Source organism: Macaca thibetana, chromosome 3, assembly GCF_024542745.1.
Source record: "Macaca thibetana thibetana isolate TM-01 chromosome 3, ASM2454274v1, whole genome shotgun sequence".
NCBI classification, from domain to species: Eukaryota; Metazoa; Chordata; class Mammalia; order Primates; family Cercopithecidae; genus Macaca; species Macaca thibetana.
In genome coordinates, this window is record NC_065580.1 from 182825006 (window position 1) to 182846334 (window position 21329).

At 36.7% G+C, this 21329-nt stretch overlaps 1 protein-coding gene across 2 annotated transcripts; it reads left to right on the forward strand.

Moving 5' to 3' along the window:
- Window positions 1-7495: 7495 nt before the first annotated feature.
- On the forward strand, window positions 7496-19765 carry HSPA13 (heat shock protein family A (Hsp70) member 13). 2 transcript variants are annotated; one of them, XM_050782364.1, is made up of 5 exons: window positions 7496-7728; window positions 9306-9646; window positions 12455-12668; window positions 15015-15182; window positions 16575-19765. In XM_050782364.1, exons 1-5 carry the CDS (start codon window positions 7704-7706, stop codon window positions 17240-17242), a joined length of 1416 nt encoding a protein of 471 aa, XP_050638321.1. In that variant the 5' UTR covers window positions 7496-7703; the 3' UTR covers window positions 17243-19765. The 2 variants fall into 2 exon arrangements, with proteins under 2 accessions (XP_050638321.1, XP_050638322.1); XM_050782365.1 differs by lacking the exon at window positions 7496-7728 and adding an exon at window positions 7769-7852.
- Window positions 19766-21329: the final 1564 nt, after the last annotated feature.

The window sequence follows — 21329 nt, forward strand, 5'->3', positions numbered from 1 at the left end:
TTATCAGTATTTGTAACAGTCAGGACCAATAAAAGGTAATAAACTCATTAAAATATTGGTCTATTTTAACCTCTGAGTGGAATGAAGAAGGCAGGGTACAAGTTATAACTCCCGCTTCAACAAACAGAAAAAACTGCATACATCCCAAAGTCAAGTTCATAAGACATCGAAGTAGGGAGGATTCAAAGAGGACTAAATGAACTTTCTCCAGAGGTGGAATATTTCTTGTGAAAGATGAGACCAACAGTTTTCTTCATGGCAGCATTTGCCAAATCTGTGCACATAGTAATGATTAAGCTTGACTTAAGCAAAGAACTCCTCTAGGAGAAACAGAAACCCTCAGAGCTTTGGATGGACACTGGCAGTGGAATCTAAAGGAGCCCCAAACATGAGTGCTAAGGTGGGGCAAAGCAGAGCAGGAACTCCTGTTTCTTGCAATGCTTAAGAGATAAAGTCCCTCTAGGATGGGTCTGCAACTAACACAGGGCATGTCTGTACTTTAGAGGAGGACTAACTTTTTACTTGCGGTGGAATCCAACCCCTATGTGGCTAAATTCCCAGTTGTACTGAGATGATTCGTCCTCAGTCTATCTGCATAAGAGAAAAGGGAAAATCTTGTTTGAGAGGAAAGTAACATCAACCTCTCTCTACGGTTCTAACATGTATAGAAATGAAGCATCTGAATAAACTGGAAAACATAACAAAAGAAAATGAAAAAAAATCAGATGATATAAAGACACTTCCTCTTCTCCCTAGCTATGGATATCATTGGACTAAACAGATAAAAGCTTTAAAATAACTAACGAATAAATTTAAACAAAAGACAATAAATGATGAGCAGAATGAAAGAAAAGACAGAATTTTAACATATAATTAGAATCAATATAAAAATCAAATGAAACACTCTAGAACTGAAAAATATAAAATACATGAATTAAAAACTCTAGAATGTGTTTAATAGCTCACTAGACACAGCACAGAAATTATTAGTGAACATAGAGACAGAAAAAATTCAACTTGAAGACAGAAAAGGAATGGAAAGAAAAGAACTAAGTATTAACAAATACAGGGCAAAAATTAATATAGTATATTCTAGACAATAAAGCAAGTGTGAATCTATTTCAAATGATTAAAATCATACAGAATATGTTGTCCAGCCACAGTGTAATTATACTAGAAATCAAAACAAAAAGGTAATTAGAAAATCACCAAATGTTCGGAAATTGGGAAGCACACTTCTAAATAACCAATGGTTGAAAGATGAAAATATAATAGAAATAAGAAAATATAGTAAAGACAATAATAAGTTAAATTAAATTAAAATGGACATAAAATGTTTATGCTATTAGCACATACTGTTTAGGCTATCCACTCAAAGTAGTATTAATGTGTAATCAATTAATATGTGCTCCAAACTTTGATTGATTTTACTTAACAACACGGTTTAGAAACACTTGTTAGAAATACAACAATACAAATCAATTTCATTTTTTGTTATAACTCCACTGTTTGACAGAGCCATAAATGGTTGATTATGTAATTTCCAATTATTTTTTGGGAAAGAGTCCTGCCCTGAGCAATTAAGATGTGTGCTTTCATAGAATATCTATAAGTTCCTAGCAGTAGAATACTTAGAATTTCTGTGTTCTTCTTCACAGTTCTCAGGTATAGAAAATTATGTTTTTCGAAATAACTTTATTGAAGTATAATTTACATAAAATAAAATTCAGCCATTTAAACTGTACAATCTAATGAGTTTGACAGAGATATATCTATAGACATAAGTATTCATACAAGGAGATATCTATGTAGAGATATAGATCTATATCCATGTAACCACTACCACAGTTAAGATGTAGAACATTTGCATCATTGTAAAAACTTCCCTTGTGCCCCTTCCCAGTCAATCACCTCCCTGCATCTCAGCTATCACTGCCCTGCTTTCTTTCACTGTGTATTAGGTATTTCTTTTCTAGACTTTCCTATACATTTAATCACAGAGTAGAAATTCTTCTGTGCCTGAGTTCTTTTGCTTAGCTCATCATACTGTTATTGTATTTATGAACAATTTATTTCTATTGCTGAGTAATATTCTGTTATATGGATATACCATAATTTGCATCTCCATTTACCTGCTGAATTTGTATTGCTTCTGTTTGGAGGCCATTGTGAACAGAGATGCCCAAATCACTGATGTATAAGTCACTGTGTGGACATATTTTAATACTTCTTATGCACAATTGTATAGTAAAACTATTTATCCACTCAACTGTTAATGGATCTATGATTGTTTCTAGTTTGGGGCTACTGCAAGAAAAACTGCTACATACATCCTTGCACAATTTTTTTGATATGGTTTTATTTTTCTTGGTTAAATACTAAGTGAAATTGCTGAGTCATATGGTAAGGATATGTTTTACAACATAACAAACTGTCAAACTGTTTTTGCAAAGTTAAGGTACCATTTTATATCATTGCTGGTGATGTAGGAGAATTCCAGTTGTTCCATATCTATGTCAACACTTAGTGAATCAATCTTTAAGTTTTAGCCATTGTAGTGGACGTGTAGTGATTTTGTTTGTCCCCAATGTTAAATATCTTACCATGTGTTTATTGGCTATTAGTATATTTTCTTTTATGAAATGTTTATTACAATCTTATGACCAAATTTTAACTAGGTATTTTCTGTTATATTGTTATTTAGTTGTAAGAATTACTCATAAACTCTAGATACAAGTCTTTTGTTAGATATATATACTATATTTTCTCAGTTCATGAGTTGACTTTTCATTTTTTGATGGTGTGTAAGAATAGAGATTTTTAATGTTAATGACATCCTATTTATCAACTTTTTTATGATTCATGCTTTCTGTTTCACATGTAGGGAATCTTTACCTACAAGAAGATCACAAATATCTTCTCCCATGCTTTTTCCCCACAAATTTGTAGTTTGAGCTTTGAGGTCTTACATTTAGATCTACGACTAATTTCAAGTTAATTTTTGTGTATGGTGTGAAGTAAAGGTATCCTAATATCTTGAGGATTTCTGGTGTTCTGCATAGCACTTACCTCTTCAGAGCCCTTTGCTGCAACCTCAGCCTCCTTCCAAAACTCCTGAACTCTGATATGTGTCTTCTCTACAAGGCAAGGCCATATACTCTACTTGGGACTTTCCTCTACACTGTGGTCTTGCAAGTGTTTTTCTCAATAAAAATACAGGATGACTATACATTTTACGGGGTTTATCTCTTTTTTTCTCAGGGATCACAGGGTTTCTCTGCCTATTTTCCAAAGTCTGAAACTATTATTTCATCTAAGTTTGTGCTGTTTTCCATCTCTTTCTCTGTGGAGCAAGGATAATTCCATTCATTATAATCATGGCTATAAATGCAAGTCTATGTGCCCTGCATTTTAATCAATATTACTCTTTCAAAATGTACTCCACAAACAGGCCTATCATGAGCAACAGGCACATTCACTAGCACTGCTTATCATTATTTAAATATTTTCCAGTAAGATAGTATATAGTTTCCTAGGGTTGCCATAACAAATTATCACAAACTGCATGACTTTAAAACAATAAAATGTTATTGTCTCATAGTTTTGGAGATTAGAAGTCCAAAATCAAAATATGAGTTGGGCATGTTCCCTCTAAAACATGCAGGAGAATCCTTTATTGTCTCTTCGTAGCTCTGCTGGTTTGTAGACAAACTTTGACATTCATTGGCTTGTAGCTACATAACTCTAATCACAGCCTTGGTCATCACATAGCATTCTCCTTGTGTTTCTGTGCCTTTATATGGCCCTTTTCTTAGAAGGATACCAGTAATATTGGATTAAGAGACTACTCTATTCCTGTGTGACCTCATATTATCTGATTATATGTCCAACAACTGTATTTCCAAATAAGGTCATATTCTGAGGTACAGGGGTTTAGCACTCCAGTATATCTTTTTTGGAGGCCGACCACAATTCAATTGATTACAGATAGGTAGAAATGACATGGTATTATTCTGATTTATGTTTATTTAAATGTGACTAAGGTAGAATTTATTTTCATGTTTGTTGGTTACTTTTATTTTATTTTCTACTGTCCATTTACGTCCTTTCTTATTTTTCAATTGAGTTGTACATCTTTATACTCTGAAGGAATTCTCCATAAAGTAAGGAATTAAATCTCTTGTACATCATGTATGTTTAGTAATTCTTCAGTTTGTCATTTGTCTTTTGACTTCATATAAATTCAAATAGGTAATTCTGCCTGCTAGATAATCTTAAATTCTACATAATCCAATTTATCTGTTCAGGTTAGTTTTGCCTTATTTGTGTCTAGGTTTTAAGTCTTAATTTCAAAGACTTCTCCTACCCCTGATGTTAAGGTATAACACCCCTTTTTACATTCAAAGTTATAAATAGCCAATTGCCCTGTTACATTTGTTGAATAATACACCTTTCATTTATTTTGAAGAGATTGCCACTTTCTTCTTTGGTCCGTTTTATTTTTATTTCTTTTATTTAGTTTTTTGCAACAGGGTCTCACTGTGCTGCCTAGGCTGGATTCAAAATCCTGGGCACAGGTGTTCCTTCCACCTTCGCCTCCCGAGTAGCTGGGACTACAAGCATGTGCTGCTAAGCCTAAAGTCCATTTTCTGTTTCCTCTGTAGTACTGTTTGTAGTTTTGTCACTTAACATGTGGAAGGACTATATACCCATTAAATTCTTATCTTAAATATTTCAAATAAATTTTATTGTCATTTTATCAAGTCATAAAATATTCTGCTGGCATTTTATTTGATATTTCACTGAATTCAAAGATATAAAAAGAACTGGCACCCTTAAAATAATAACCACCTAGCATACAAATTATGGTCTCCAGATACCACACTTTCTTAATAAAAGAAAGTAGGGTTCCATAGACATACAGTTAATTATAAGTATGAAATAAAACAAACAAACAAAAAACAAATAAGAGGATGTTAGATATCTTTTTACAGCAGGTAGCAAGGCAGTAAGTAAAGTGATTGTGTCAAAAGCATTCATGAGTGAATTTTGAAGAGGCTGCCATCGGCCAAAATTAAAACAATCTAAGTATCAAGAAGGATAATAATTGCAATGGATTGTAACATAAAACACCAAGCAATAACTGTAAAAACAACGAATTAATTGGTCACCATTGGAGAATGATAACAACGATTATTTCCCAACCCCAATGCCTTGGCTTTTCTGTTCTTTATAACATCACTGGAATAATCTCACTAGCATTCTTATCTAAGTATTTCATTGTTCCCCTGATTGTAAACAAACAAGAAGGGATAAGTGGTATTAGTTACTACACGATATAGTTGATTTAGATAATGAGATGTGAAACTTTTGAATTAATGAAGTATAGATGAACTTTTCGGACTTTGAGTTCATGCTATAATGGGATGGAACTTTGGCAGATGTTGCATTTTGTATGTGGACAGATGTGAATCTGAGGAGCCACAGAACCATTTTAGTAGGCAGAATAAAAGCTTCCTCAAATTCTTAGAACTTGTGAATTCTAACTGTGTAGTTACCTTACACAGCAAGAGGAACTTTGCAGATATGATAAGTTTACCGGGTTTGAAATGAAGATTACGTTGAATTGTCCAGATAGGTCCAATGTAAACACATGACATCTAAAATTTGAAAGAGCGATGCAAAAAGCTGTCTTCTGGGAAGGATCTGACTCACTGTTGCTGGCTTTGAAGACGGAGAAAGAGGGTCTCTGAGCTAAGAAATGCGTATGGCCTCAGAAACTGGAAAGAGCTCTCAGGTTACAGCCAGCAAGAAAATGAAGACCTGAACCCTACAACTGCAAGAAAATGAATTCTGCCAATTACCTAAATTAGCAGGAAACTTGATTCTCCCCTAGAACATCCAGAAAGGAAGGCAGCTTTGCTAACAACTTGCTTTTAGTTAAGTGAGACGCATACCAAATTTCTGATATACCGAATTGCAAAAATAATAGATTTGTGTTGGTTTAAGACACGAAATTTGTGGTAATTTGTTAAGGCAGAAATAGAAAATGAATACAACCTATTTAGTTCAATCTTAATTCTAAAGGCCTTCTACTCTGAGATCACATAATCTTTATCTGCTTCTTGAACAAATCAGGATCTTGTTAGCAAGGAGAAAGGAGTGGGTGGCAGGGAGAATCCCAATGACCAGTGCTTGCCACAGACGGCTAATCTTCATCTGGTTTAAGTCTCTAGTTCTGTCTCTCAGAATTCTACCTCATGCTTTATGATCCACCACTTTCTAATCTATGGAATAGATGATCTCTTGCTTCTATGCTCTTGGTAACTCCGTTCCCTCTGCCTGGAACACCTCCAGCCCATTGCCCATTACAAGTAATACTTAAGAACTAAGTGCTTGAATTCTTCACTCCTCACAAGAATCTTACTGAACAGCACTCATTGTAGATACACACTTTTTATAGTTTGCATTATGAAACACTTAAAAATGCACAAAAGTAGAGAGAACATTGCAATGGATCCCTATCAACCAGAATTCAGCTTCCATAATCAAAATTCACATTGATAAGTCAGATAGAAATAAACAGCGATGTATTCCCACAGCAGGCTGACGTGTTGTCAACAGGGATGGATTGATTTATATCTAAGCTGAGGAAATGGATTCAATTCTCCAGGATCTTAGTTATCGTGAACTCTAACAGCAAAAATGACAAAACCACTCTCAGAGGAGCCATTCAGTGCGACCCACAGTGACCAAGATGCAAGAAAAATCCTACTTCAGACTATAACCTGAACAGCATGTCACAAGCGTCCTAAAATGGCTGTCACGTTACAGGACTTGTCCATAAGGTCAATTTTGGCCACTTAAGACTTACTTGAAGAGAGAGCTAAGGGTTTTCTTTTTAATTTCGTTTTTTGTTTTTGTTTTTAATGGCCCACTTCAGTGTTAGCAATAGAGAAAATGTGTCCCTGATCCCTTGGATAAATCGAATTGACTGAAGAATGCTTGAATTCATTTATCCCAAAACAAAGGGGCTGAGGGCTGAGGGTCACTGGAGTTTCAGGGCTGTTCCCAGGGCTGCGAGCACGGACGCCAGAGCCGACTTCCCTCAGGCCCCGCACTGCGGCAGGGACCCTTCTACGGAGGATGGCTGGGGCTCCGGGAGGCTATGGGAACGCCATCTAGAAGCTAGATCTCAGGCAAACGAACGCGCTTTCAAGGGAATTAAAACGAAAGAACACAAACTCGAATCCTGGACCTGATTAGGTGCGCGACCAAAGAAAGCAATAACTAACGGTTCTCACCCTCCATTTCATTCCCTCCCGCGGAGAGAGAAAAGCTGGAACTACGCTTCCCAGAATGCAAAGCGCGGGGCGGGGCTAAAGAGATAGCGCCGCGGGACAACAGGTTTGATTATAAACGCCAGTCTCCCGCCACGGCGCTCCTCCCGCTCAGCCTGACTGGTCCTGCCGGCCGTTGCGTGGGAGGGGGACTCAGTCGTCACTGGCAGCGGTTGAATGGAGGCTCTTTGCCCCGCGCCCTCACGGTAGATGAAGTCTTTGCTTTCGTCAGAGTGATAGCTTCTCCGATTGCCTCAGAGCAAGAGGACTACATTTCCCAGGGGGCTGCGGGACTGCCGGGCGGAGTGGGGGCGGTGCCTCACGTCTGGTACAGTCATCACAAGCCTGTTCGGCGGGACTGTGATGGCCAGAGAGATGACGATCTTAGGTGGGTTCCCGGGGGTCCTTGTTGCTCTTGCGGGCGTAGAGGCGATCCGAGGATGCCAGCGTGGGCAGGGGTGGTTGACTCACCTCCTGGATCCAGCTGGAGCAGCGGAAGGGGAGTCAGAAAGGTGACTTAGAGGCGGTTTTTGGCTGTTCGGAGTGGATGGGGGCGGGGACGTCTCTAGGAGGGCCCCGGCCCCTGCAGGCCAAGGTAGGGTAGACGGCGACCAGCTGTGTCCATCCCAGGGACATCAGGCTTAAGGAGGCGTTCCTTTCAACAGCACCTAGGTTTTTGAATTGCCTGTTGAATTGGGGCAAGCTATGGAAGGCTGCGAGAACGTGCACCTCCAGGACCCCTTTGTGGAGGAAGGGGGAGGAGCTACATCCGGATCTGTTGGCTCACGGATGCTGAATTTGGAGGGATTCAGGACTCTGATGTATAGCTCGATCGATGCTTTTTCCATCAAATCGGGTTTGGAATTACCTATCCCCCACCCACACAAACACCCACCCCGCGTCTCCAAGGTGATGAAATGCTTCTAAAATGTTGCCTGTAGCTGGAAGGGGAAAGGAGGATTTGCACTTGGTTTTATTTCTTTGAGTTATGTGTTGATGAGGATGAGCTAACAATTAGTAATACAGAAGCCTGACAATTGACATTTTGGGTCATATGTAATATGAGTGGACACAGGTGTCTAACATAGCCTCCTGATACCAAATACGAGATTAACTAAAAACCAAAGGGGCATCTTTCTTCACTTATGTTTACAATCTGCGTGGCATTTGTTCCTACTCTTTTCTTCTTCTTTTTTTTTTAATTAGTATTTGTTGGGCATCTGCTATTCCGGGTCTGGGGGATACAACAGTGAACAAAACTTGTCTTCAGGAAGCTTTCATAGATACTGCCATCAGGGTTGCCCACTTTTATGCTGCTTCTCCTGTAAATATTACCACTGCAAGGAGGATGTCCCTAGTTCATACTTAAATACTTAAAAAGTTAACTATATTCTGTTATGAAGTGACAGTTTCATATCTAAGGAACTTTCAAAATCATTTTATCCGATTTATCCATTTCATCCTTTTGAAAGGGAAAAGGAGGTGAGATACGAAGATAGAATTTTAGCCTTACAATAATAAAGTTTTTGTTGTGAGGATTTTAATAATGGAGCTTTTAAAAAAATGATAGTCGAAGCTTTTTATAAAACTGTAAAATCTAAATATCAATTCATCAAGAATATTAGATTATATCTGGCTTTTGTTCCAGATAAATGTTTCTTGTCAGCATCTGCACAAATATTATTGAAATGTTTTTACATTTATTACATTTATTAGAGAATGACACAAACATACAGTTATAGGGTTTTTTGTTGTTGTTTGTGTTGTTACTTCATTTTAAATTTTATTATAACCAGTTTACATTTTGAAAAACTTGCTGTCTGAGAGGAGTGTTATCAATAGTCCTATAAAAATTTTTGGAGTTTGTCTTTTTTTAGCCTTGTTTCGACGAGGGACTTTGCTACAGTAATTTAGTACATTGTACTAGTTTGAAAAAATACATCTTTTAATTTTCCTGTATTTCAGGATCGGCTGTTTTGACCCTCCTGTTGGCTGGCTATTTGGCACAACAGTATTTACCATTGCCTACTCCTAAAGTGATTGGTATTGATCTTGGCACCACCTATTGTTCCGTTGGGGTGTTTTTTCCTGGCACAGGAAAAGTAAAGGTGATTCCAGATGAAAATGGGCATATCAGCATACCCAGCATGGTGTCTTTCACTGACAATGATGTATATGTGGGATATGAAAGCGTAGAGCTGGCAGATTCAAATCCTCAAAACACAATATATGATGCCAAAAGATTCATAGGCAAGATTTTCACCCCAGAAGAGCTGGAGGCTGAAATTGGCAGATACCCATTTAAGGTAAGTGATTAATCTAAAGTCTGTATTAATTTTAGTGTACCCTTTTAGTTAATGCTTTGATTTCATGTCACAAAACATTCTATCTCATCTAGCTGAATCTATTAATACATGACAGTTCTGTTATCTCACATAACAAGAAATTCCACAGCAGCTCTAGGATGAGCTAATCACTGACTCCATAATGCTAACAGGTACTTAAGGCCTTGCCATTTTCTTGCTCTCCCATCCTCAGCATGTCTTGCTTAGCTCTTTCAAGGTAGCAGGAAGGTTGATGAAGCCCTGTGTACCGTAGATATTCTGTGTGTGTATGTGTACATATTTGTATACATATAAAGAGAACATACCAGGTGTGCCATTTTATGCTATTTAATATGTCATGGATAATTAATAGGTTCACATCATTATCTTTAATGATTTTGTGGAATGACTATTCCATTATTAATTAGACTAGTCTCTGTCAGTGTACCTTTTTGTGGTTTTTCACTAAGGTTGGAGATTCAGGTAATATCCTTACACACTTATCTTTGTACACTTCTCTGAAAGTTTCGTAACTTGAATACTAGAAGTTGAATTGATAGGTCAAATGTGTGCATGTTTTTAAGGCATTTGATTTATATTGCCGGTTTGCTCACCAGAAAGGTTATATGCTTTTAACCGTAATTTTTTAGAGTGACTGTATCTTCACTAGTTATTTTTTTTAATCTTTAATAGTCAGATAAGTGAAAAATAGTATCCTGTATTAATTTTCATTTCTTTTGTTTTTTTCGTGAGATCAGAATTTTTAGAATTTTATTGATATTTTAATTTTGTGGTCCATTTTTTGTTCTTTTGCTTTTTTGTTTTGGTGTGTTTTTCTTTTCCTTAGTGACTATAAAAGACCTTCATCATATGTTTTTGTTATCTTTTCCTTACCTTTTTTTTCCACTGATGTTTTTGAGCTGGATGTCAAAGTTTAAATTTTTGATTTCAGACTTTTACCATGTTTACTGTAGCCTATCCCATCCTATCCACTGGAACTTTTTTTTTTTCCTCTTAATACTTTTATGTGAGTGTTTGTTGGTTTGGATTTTGCTGCTTTTGTTTTTTTCTTTTAAACATTTAAAGTTTTTTTCCATGTGAAGTTTTTCTTGGAAGTTATGAAGTGAAATTCTAAATAAATTAGTTTTTTGTTTGTTTGTTTGTTTTTGAGACGGAGTCTTATTCCGTCTCTCAGGCTGGAATGCAATGGCATGATCTTGGCTCACTGCAACCTCTGCCTCCCAGGTTCAAGTGATTCTCCTCCCTCAGCCTCCCGAGCTGGGATTACAGGCGTGCGCCACCACGCCTGGCTAACTTTTGTATTTTTAGTAGAGACGGGATTTTACCATGCCGGCCATGAATTAGTTTCAAAATAGTTGTATCGGTGTTGCTTATTGAATAAACCTATTCATAAAAATTTTCAAATTTTTCATTCGTTTTCAAAGAAAAAAAAATTGCTCCCTGCATTTCTTAGGTTTATTACTTTGTTGTTTTTTGACTTCTTTTTTGGGATTCTTTATTGACTTACAATCTTTAATGAAAAAGTCGTCTAAAGCTGTGTATGTCCTCTGAATTACAGCTTTGGGTACATTACTTATTGACCTCAAAACTATTTAAAGTTTCTAAGTGACCTGAATTTTTTGTTATTATTTTTGTTTCATCTGGGCACTGATGGTTCTGGTATGTTTGTTTCGTAGTTTAATATTGTCCATATAGCTTTTTTTATGTTTTCCCCAGACTAGTGAAGTACTTTTTGGAAGGTCAGTTTTTCATGATGGAAACCTAACCATGAGACCTAAAGTGAGAAAACATTCTTGTAATTTCGTAGATTAGTTATCTTTTGTATTTATATTAATACAACCTCGGTAAAACTAGGATAGTATTGTTTAGAGTTAAAATAGTTTTTTAAATGTATACCCACATTATCGGGGATAATGAGCTAATGCACAATACATGTTTTCATGGGAAACAAGAATGTAAATGAGATTTGATTCTTAGATAAGTACATAATGATATACTAAAATTATTCTTGTTAATATGTACTAGAAAATTATTTCAGCTATCCATTACTCTTAGAAACAAGAAATTTGGGGAAAAAAGGGAGAAGATTCTGAGTTACATACTTGAATGAGCAACCTTCATTTCTTACATTTCATCATTTATTTTTTCTTTATTCAGAAAACATATACTGAGAATCTTTTGTGTTCTAGTCATGTGCTTGGTGATGAATTTTATTCTGCTGTTATTAAAAGCTATTGTGGGCCAAGCACAGTGGCTTTCACCTGTAATCCCAGCACTTTGGGAGGCTCAGGCGGGCAGATCACAAGGTCAGGAGTTCAAGACCAACCTGGCCAACATAGTGAAACCCCGTCTCTACTAAAAATACAAAAATTAGCCAGGCATGGTGGCGTGCACCTGTAGCCCCAGCCACTCGGGAGGCTGAGGCAGGAGAATTGCTTGAACCCGGGAGGCGGAGGCTGTGGTCAGCCGAGATCATGCCACCACACTCCAGCCTGGGCAACAGAGCAAGACTCCATCTCAAAAAAAAAAAGTAAAACTAATATGTATTCATAGTATAAATTTGAATGTATAACATTTAACAAGTTCTAATGTTGGTGAATGTACTGGATAGATTACAAATGCATTTTTTTTATTTTGTAAAGATAAAGGTAAGTTCTCAGGAAGTCTAGCATTTATGTATATATGTATGTCTGTTTGTATATATATATACATATATATGTATATATACTTTTACTCTTTTATTTACTTATTTGCAAATCCTATTCACAGGTTTTAAACAAAAATGGAATGGTTGAGTTTTCTGTGACAAGTAATGAGACCATCACGGTGTCCCCAGAATATGTTGGCTCTCGACTATTGTTGAAGTTAAAGGAAATGGCAGAGGCCTATCTTGGAATGCCAGTTGCCAATGCTGTCATTTCTGTACCAGCAGAATTTGATCTAAAACAGAGAAATTCAACAATTGAAGCTGCTAACCTTGCAGGTAACAGTACCCTTGACTGAGATGCATTTTTCTCAAAATTGTGTTGGGTTGAAAACCTTCTGTAGTAAGATTTACCACCTCCCAAACCACACGATAGTCAAAATAAACAAACTATATGGTAGGTGTATTAGGGTTCTCTAGAGGGACAGGACTAATAGTATATATGTGTATATGAAAGGGATTTTATTAAGGTGTATTGACTCACACTATCACAGGGTGAAGTCCCACAGTAGGCTGGCTGCAAGCTGAGGAGCAAGGAAGCCAGCCTGAGTCCCAAAACCTCAAAAGTAGGGAAGCCAACAGTGCAGCTTTTAGTCTGTGGCCCAAGGCCCGAGAGCCCCTGGCAAACCACTGGTGTAGGTCCAACAGTCCAGAAGCTAAAGAACTTAGAGTCCGATGTTCAAGGGCAGGAAGCATCCAGCACGGGAGAAAGATGGAGGCCGGAAGACTCAGGCAGTCTAATCCTCCCACGTTCTTCTGCCTGCTTTTATTCTAGGCATGCTCTGGCAGCTGATTAGATGGTGCCCACCCAGATTGAGGGTGGGCCTGCCTCTCCCAGTCCACTGACTCAAATATTAATCTCCTTTGGCAGTACCCTCACAGACACACCCAGGAACAATACTTTGCATCCATCAGTCCAATCAAGATGATGATATTAACCATCACAGTAGGTAAAGTAGATAGATTTTTATACAGGTTTATAATTTTGAAAGCTCTACAGCACAATATAAAATGTGTATGTAATAAGAACCAATCAGATAGCTACAGGACAAAGGCTCAAAGAGAAAATGGACACATGTTAGCAGTGAGGAATTCTTTCTTCTAAATTCCATTAATGTTAAGGTGAATATAATTTTTAAAATAAAATCTGAGGTAGATCATTTAATGATTTAACATTTAATGCCATTGAACCAATATTGAGGGCCTTGCTAAAAAAAGAAATCTTTGTTCTCATGGAACTTATATTCTACCAAAGGGAAACACAGAATGAGCATAAAAGGTAAATTTAATAATGTTTTCAGCCTCTACATTACTGATATTTTGGGCCAGATAATTCTTTATTGTGGAGGATTGTCCTGTGAACTACAAAATATTTAACAGCATCCCTAGCCTCTATTCACCAGCACCCTCCTCCACCAAGTGATGACAATGGAAAATGTCTCCGTATGTTGCCAGATTTCTTCTGGAGGTAAAATCCTGCCTTGTTGAGAGCCACTGATACAATGTATTCAGAAAGTAACCTGCTGTGAAGAAAAGAGCAGGCTAATGGGTCGAGATTGCTTTTGGTGGTCAGGGGATGGACGACTTGTAGAATTTAAATAGAGTGATCAGGCAAACCTCATTGAGACAGTAACATTTAAGCACATTTGAAGAAAGCAAAATCGTTAACCATGCAGACACATGGAGAAAGTGTGTTGTAGGAAGAAGAGATGGCCACTGCAACAGCCATAAGCTGGGAATTTGCTGTTATATAGAGGATAGGAAGCTGGTCAGTGTGGCCAGAGTAGAATAAGTGGTAAAATCAGAGAGCTGAAGGGAAGGGTGTTGTGATCTTTGGAGTAATTCTTTAGAGTTTGAATGTTGTGATGGCTCCTGATACATAATGCCATATTACTTTCCATACCACTCATAAGTGTGGCATGTAGTTTAAAGCAGGAATTTCATTCAAAGAAACCTGATCTTTTACCTGCTCAACATAAGCCTCTTTAATTTCCATAGCACTTAAGTGACAGTATATAATGATTAATTTTATTTATTTATTTATTTTTTTTTTTTTTGTGAGGCGGAGTCTCGCCCTGTCGCCCAGGCTGGAGTGCAGTGGCGCAATCTCGGCTCACTGCAAGCTCCGCCTCCCGGGTTCCCGCTATTCTCCCGCCTCAGCCTCCCGAGTAGCTGGGACTACAGGTGCCGCCACCATGCCCGGCTAGTTTTTTGTATTTTTAGTAGAGACAGGGTTTCACCGTGTTAGCCAGGATGGTCTCTGGATCTCCTGACCTCGTGATCCGCCTGCCTCGGCATAATGATTAATTTTTATTGCTCATATATTCCAATGTAGAATAGGAATGTTAGAAAAGGCTGGGAGATAAAGAGTACAATGACTTAGTCAACTGAACCTTGACTTTTATTTCTTTATATTGTAATCTTTCAGAATCATTTTAAAGATACCATTTAGAAGAGCCTGTGTGTACTGTTCCCATTTCATGCTTCTGTTGGGTTTGTGACTGCTCTCATTATTACTCAGTGGTGGCGTTCATGTCACAGAAGACACAAACATGCTGTGAGTGGGAAGAGATTACTTTATCGCATCCTCTCCTGAGTTTTTCTTCCCTTCAACCAATCTTACAGGACTGAAGATTTTGAGGGTAATAAATGAACCCACAGCGGCAGCTATGGCTTATGGCCTCCACAAGGCTGAAGTCTTCCACGTGTTGGTGATCGACTTGGGCGGAGGAACTCTAGATGTGTCTTTACTGAATAAACAAGGAGGGATGTTTCTAACCCGAGCAATGTCTGGTAAGAAAAATGCAGGGAGAGGCTGGGCACCGTGGCTCATGCCTGTAATCCCAGCACTTTGGGAGGCCGAGGCGGGCGGATCACGAGGTCAGGAGATCGAGACCATCCTGGCTAACACGGTGAAACCCCTTCTCTACTAAAAAAAAAAAAAAAAAAAAAAAAAAAAAAAAAAAAAAAAATGCAGGGAGAGTTGAAGAGGTTTGGGCAGTGCTTTCTTTAACATATCCAATGTGTAGTGCATCCTCCTTTTCCCCCGGAATTCTTTGACTTTATTTTGATAATTTTCTGTATATGTAATTTTATACCACCATTTGTATATATTTACTGCCAAAAGTTAAATCTCAAAAAATGACTGGGCATCCTATAAGTCAAATAAATACATTGCCCATTACCCAGTTAACGGCTCATGGAGCAGTAGGACTTTTCATGGTGATGGTGAAGAAAGGAAACAGAGGGCAGAAAAATTTATTTAAAATGAAGGGTGATCAGTATATTTCATTTAATATGTTTTATAGAGTAGATGTCTTTAGAAAATCGAATTGTATTTTTCCCTAGGAAATGGTAGGATTTTGCATTCTAAACCCTTTCTTTAAAGGTTTTCGTTTTGTTGAATGTAGCTTAAGGGATTCAACCTGTTTGATGAGTTGAGTTGTAAGTTATAGGTATTCTAACCTCTGCATTGTTTTTTCTCTTCTTCGAATCAAGTTAAATACCAGGAAATTATATTACATTACTCTTTTCCTTTTAAATTATTTATCTAGTTTTCAGGTAGAAAAGTAGAAAGACCTTTTCAGGTCCTACTAATCAGGCAAGAAAAAATGAAAGGGAAAAAAGAGATTAAATACCTACTTTTTCATTATAAGAAGCACTTTCTTCTGTTGAGAATGACATTCAGTGTTTTTAAATAGCTACTTATAAGCCAATCTGTATTCTTAATCTCTATTTACTAAAAAATTATTTGATGTTATGAAGAGATACTTCCTTTTACATAATTTAAAATTTTGACCCTGATGTGCACTAGTTTTTAAATAGTACTTAGTTGGGTTAAGATAGCTTTAACCCAGTTATTATTTTTTTAAATTTTTTAAATTTTTATTTATTGATTTATTTTGTAGAGACAGGGTCTTGCCATGTTGCCCAGTCTGGTCTCTAACTCCTGGTCTCAAGCAATCCTCCCACCTCAGCCTTCCAAAGTTCTAGGATTACAGGTGTGAGCCACCATGCCCAGCAACACAGTTCTTTTTAACCAGTCTTTGTATGAATAAAATTGTCATGATAAATGAAACAGGGATTTGTTATTCTCAGAATATAATTTTTACATATACATAATATGCATGTATACACACACACCTATGTGCATAACTGTATTAAACTTTTTTATTTTTCACTCAGGAAACAATAAACTTGGAGGACAGGACTTCAATCAGAGATTGCTTCAGTACTTATATAAACAGATCTATCAAACATATGGCTTTGTGCCCTCTAGGAAAGAGGAGATCCACAGATTGAGACAAGCTGTGGAAATGGTCAAATTAAATCTGACTCTTCATCAAGCTGCTCAGTTGTCAGTAATACTAACGGTGGAGGAACAGGACAGGAAGGAACCTCACAGTAGTGACACTGAACTGCCAAAAGACAAACTTTCCTCAGCAGATGACCATCATGTGAACAGTGGGTTTGGACACGGCCTTTCTGATAAGAAAAGTGGAGAAAGTCAGGTTTTATTTGAAACGGAAATATCACGTAAACTCTTTGATACCCTGAATGAAGACCTGTTTCAGAAAATACTCGTACCCATTCAGCAAGTATTGAAGGAAGGCCACCTGGAAAAGACTGAGATTGATGAGGTCGTTTTAGTTGGGGGCTCCACTCGTATTCCTCGGATCCGTCAAGTCATTCAAGAGTTCTTTGGAAAAGATCCCAACACATCTGTAGACCCTGACCTAGCAGTGGTAACGGGAGTGGCCATCCAAGCAGGGATTGATGGAGGCTCTTGGCCTCTCCAAGTCAGTGCTTTAGAAATTCCCAATAAGCATTTACAAAAAACCAACTTCAACTGAATTCTGTAGAAATAATGGTTATTTGTGATCTTGTCTGGTGATCTCTTCCCGTTTATCAGATTACTTTTTCCACAAAAGAAAGTCTCTTTCTAAAATATCACAGATTTACCTAGAGGGCAACATTTAGATACAGGAAAATTTTACATGGCGTTTTGTCTTAGGATTAGACGTGTCCAAATTGATCCTATTTGATTTTGGAGAGATCCTATTCTAACAAATACTCTAAAATGATAAAATTGAGGTACAGCTCTCTTATAAGAATATGGATAACTATATTTTCTGAATTCTGGAGATTGATAACCATATGCACTTAACATTATATTCTAGAAACATTAAATAGTGTCAATTATGAGATTTCCAGTTCTTACTAAATTGTATTAGCAGGAGCTGGTAATTACTTGTATTATCACATGTAACTAATAATTTGAACTATACTTGAAGGATCTTGTCAGGTATTTACAGTGGTTGGAAGATAGCAGTATTATTAGCATAAGCTGCATACATAATAGTAACTGCCATATTATATAACAAATTTACATTCACAAATTCAGCATCGTGTTAAGTGTCATATTCTTGTAATCTATATTCTCCAGGAGTTTTATGCATTTAATAGATGAATTTATTTTATTTCTAAAGGCATTCAAGTTTTTCAGCACCATATAGTAGAAATACCCAATTTATATTCCAATTCCTTTATGTCCTATACATCATTCTCTGCTTGGATTTCCATTATTCTGTTTGGTTAGAGAATAAAATTGATAATTGCATTTGAAGAATGTGTTAATGTCAGAGCCATAATTACTATCTCATTTTTGTTACCCAAGACCTTTGCAAACATTGGCAAATAGCATCAATTACCTACTGTATTTGTTTTACATTTTGGTTTCTTTGTTTATATTTTCAGTAAGCCCTGGGGAATATAGCATGTCATTGAGCTACTAAATGGTTTTGGTTCCGTTTTACTGAGATTTTTCCTCATATTTAGTTTTGAATGAGGAAAATGTGTTCAATTATAAAAGCTGTGTTATTGTTTTCTATTATTATTTTTAAATAATTACACTTGGACTATTTTCAAACATTAGGTTGGTTATGATGAGAGCAAAAAATTTGTGAATACTGGAAGTAACGTGGAAATCTAATGTGGAAGCCATTGTGGCAACGTTTCTACAAATTGGCATTTGTAGCAGAGTTGTTGGTTTTTGTTGTTTGTTTCCTTTAAGAAAAACCACAGATACCAAGAAAGAAAATATAACAGTTTGATTTCTGTCATACCCATTTTATTTGAAGATATATGGATATATATATACACACATACACACACACACACACACACACACATATTTTCCTTAATAGAGGAATGCTTCATATTCAAAAATTATGTCCTTGTCACAATTTTTGTTTTTTTAATGTAAAGTATGTCTGCTTTATCCATTGCTGAATTTGATAGGATGTTGAATTGCCAGTCATCGAAGAAGGAAACTGAGCAAATTCATTTCAACAACATCAAAATATTTCAGCTTCTCATAGTAAAAAACTGAATGTTACTAATACTTTTCATATCTTAAAAAAAATTATTAGCAATGAAATTGCTGTTAAAACTCAAATTTCAATCAAATACTTTTGTGTACAGAAAATGTCAATAGTAGGTAGATATAAATGTATAAAATGTTTGTTGAAATGTTTTAGTATGAATGGAGAAATGCCAAAGATAAATTCTTCACTGCATTATGAAAATATTCCAAATGTTCTCTTGGACTTTATATAAATCTGTAATAGATTTTAGAATTGAAAAACTCTTTGTGAAGGTCTTCTAAAAGTGTTCAGTTTATCTCAAAATCTCCATATATAGGCTCAGCTTTAACCTAAAACATAGAAAAAACCCTTGAATTCCTCAAACGTTTGAGACGTTCAAGACAGTCTCTTAATCTGTTAATACTTTTGGAAACAGTTGACAACATAGGGCAGGCAGCTAATCTCATGTACTAAAGTTGGAATTTAAATAATTTCTATTTGCAAATTAGAATGACAGTGTTGGAATTTGGAGGCAGTAGTTGAGCATATTCTCTAGTATATAGCTACACCTTTAATAAAATGAAGGAATGTGTTCAATCATATTTTAGTGGGCTATTTATAAATAGTCTTGAAGTCAATTTAGTTTATTTATTTAAAAGATAATGCATCCTAAAAGGGATCATTTATGAATAACAATCTGAAGTCTTTTCCTAAAAAAACTTAATACACTTTAGTTGTACATTTAGCCAGTGTTATTTGAAGTACGTAACTTTTAAAATATTAAGTGTCTTGTATGATTAGAATATGTGAATGAGTAATTTATTTTGTATCCGGAATGTTTTGGTACTGTGTTTTCACTCAAACCACTGACTTAACAGATACTACTGTGTATAACATGTACTAAATATTACAGTTATTGTGCATAACAGATTGTTCCTCTTCTATTTGTGTGTATACAGGCAATTCATGTTTTAATGTAAATAAATACCATTTTGCAGTTTGTTTTTTAAACTATGTACTTTTTCATTCAGGACTAGTCTGGAGTATACTTTTCAGGCATATAAATAAGAAAGTGAGGATGGAACTGATTTGATGCCCTAGGCACTCAATCTCAATAACTGTGGCCTAGTTGTTCCCGAAATGTACATTTCTCTATATCCTTTGTATTGCTTATATGCTTTCCACTTATTTCTCTAAATTAGAAAAGACAGTTCTTGTAGCATATGAACAGTGACTTCAGAATTCTGAACACCAATTCATGGCTTCTGACCATGGTGGAGCCAGAAACTAAGCTAACCTAATCTAGCTAGTTAATAAATAATCCTGCATAACAGGATTCCTTTGGTTGATGGTTAATAAATATTTCTCTAACCAAAGTTTATAGTAGTCTTTGGACAAATAAACAATATATTAATTGTGTTTTGCTTCTTTAAGAAATTCATTTGATTAATGTAATCTTTTAACATGAGCCTTTAGATAATGACAGTAGACTTGACCTTGGAGAGACTCAAATATATGAAGGAATACAGCAATAGTTCATATTTATCTTAATTAACAGATAGTGCCTCACTGAGGTAGGCAGCCTCTGATGTGGGATCCAGTGATCCCACCTTGTGGAATTAACATGCGTGTATAATCCTATTCTCTTGAATTTGGGCAAGAGATAATGACTCACTGCTAATGAATAATACGGCAGAAATACTGGGATGTCATTTCTGAAATTAGGTTTAAAAAAGATCAGCTTCCTTCTTGGATGCACCTTCTCGCTGGCTTTCTCTTTCGGATCCCAGCTGCCACATTAAGAAGACCATGTAAAGAAGCTGTTTTGGTGAATACAGGTGTAGAAAGACACCCTAGAAGATGAGAGGCCACATGGAGGCAGACAGGTACCCCCCACTGACAGGAGGCACGAATTTCCAGCGACGTGAGACAGCCTTCTTGAAATGAACCCGGCGGGGCGCGGTGGCTCAAGCCTGTAATCCCAGCACTTTGGGAGGCCGAGACGGGCGGATCACAAGGTCAGGAGATCGAGACCATCCTGGCTAACCCTGTGAAACCCCGTCTCTACTAAAAAAAATACAAAAAACTAGCCGGGCGAGGTGGCGGGCGCCTGTAGTCTCAGCTACTCGGGAGGCTGAGGCAGGAGAATGGCGTAAGCCCGGGAGGTGGAACTTGCGGTGAGCTGAGATCCGGCCACTGCACTCCAGCCTGGGCGACAGAGCCAGACTCCGTCTCAAAAAAAAAGAAAAAAAAGAAAAAAAAAGAAATGAACCCTCCAGCCTTACTAAGTCTTGAGATGATGCAGCCACAGTTGACTCTTTGATGCCATGTCATGAGACACCTTAATTCTTGTTTTGGCAAGAATTATAAACAGTTTGAACTACCAGGTTCCTGACCCACAGAAAATGTGAGATCATTCATTTCTGTTATTTTAAAGTACTAAGCTTAGGATTAATTTGTTACACAACAGCAGATAATAGAGTTCTTACTATGGCACTGCTTTAAATATTTTACTAATACTAATCAATTTAGTTTTAGCACCATTTGAGGAGGACTATTATCTGCATTTTCAAAT

What these genes read in the sequence shown, in the direction of transcription:
- HSPA13 (XM_050782364.1), top strand. Translation starts at nt 7,704, where the DNA reads ATGGCCAGAGAGATGACGATCTTAG. An exon ending in TTGGCAGATACCCATTTAAG is followed by an intron (nt 9,647 to 12,454) that starts GTAAGTGATTAA and finishes TCCTATTCACAG; the next exon opens with GTTTTAAACAAAAATGGAAT. An exon ending in TGAAGCTGCTAACCTTGCAG is followed by an intron (nt 12,669 to 15,014) that starts GTAACAGTACCC and finishes CCAATCTTACAG; the next exon opens with GACTGAAGATTTTGAGGGTA.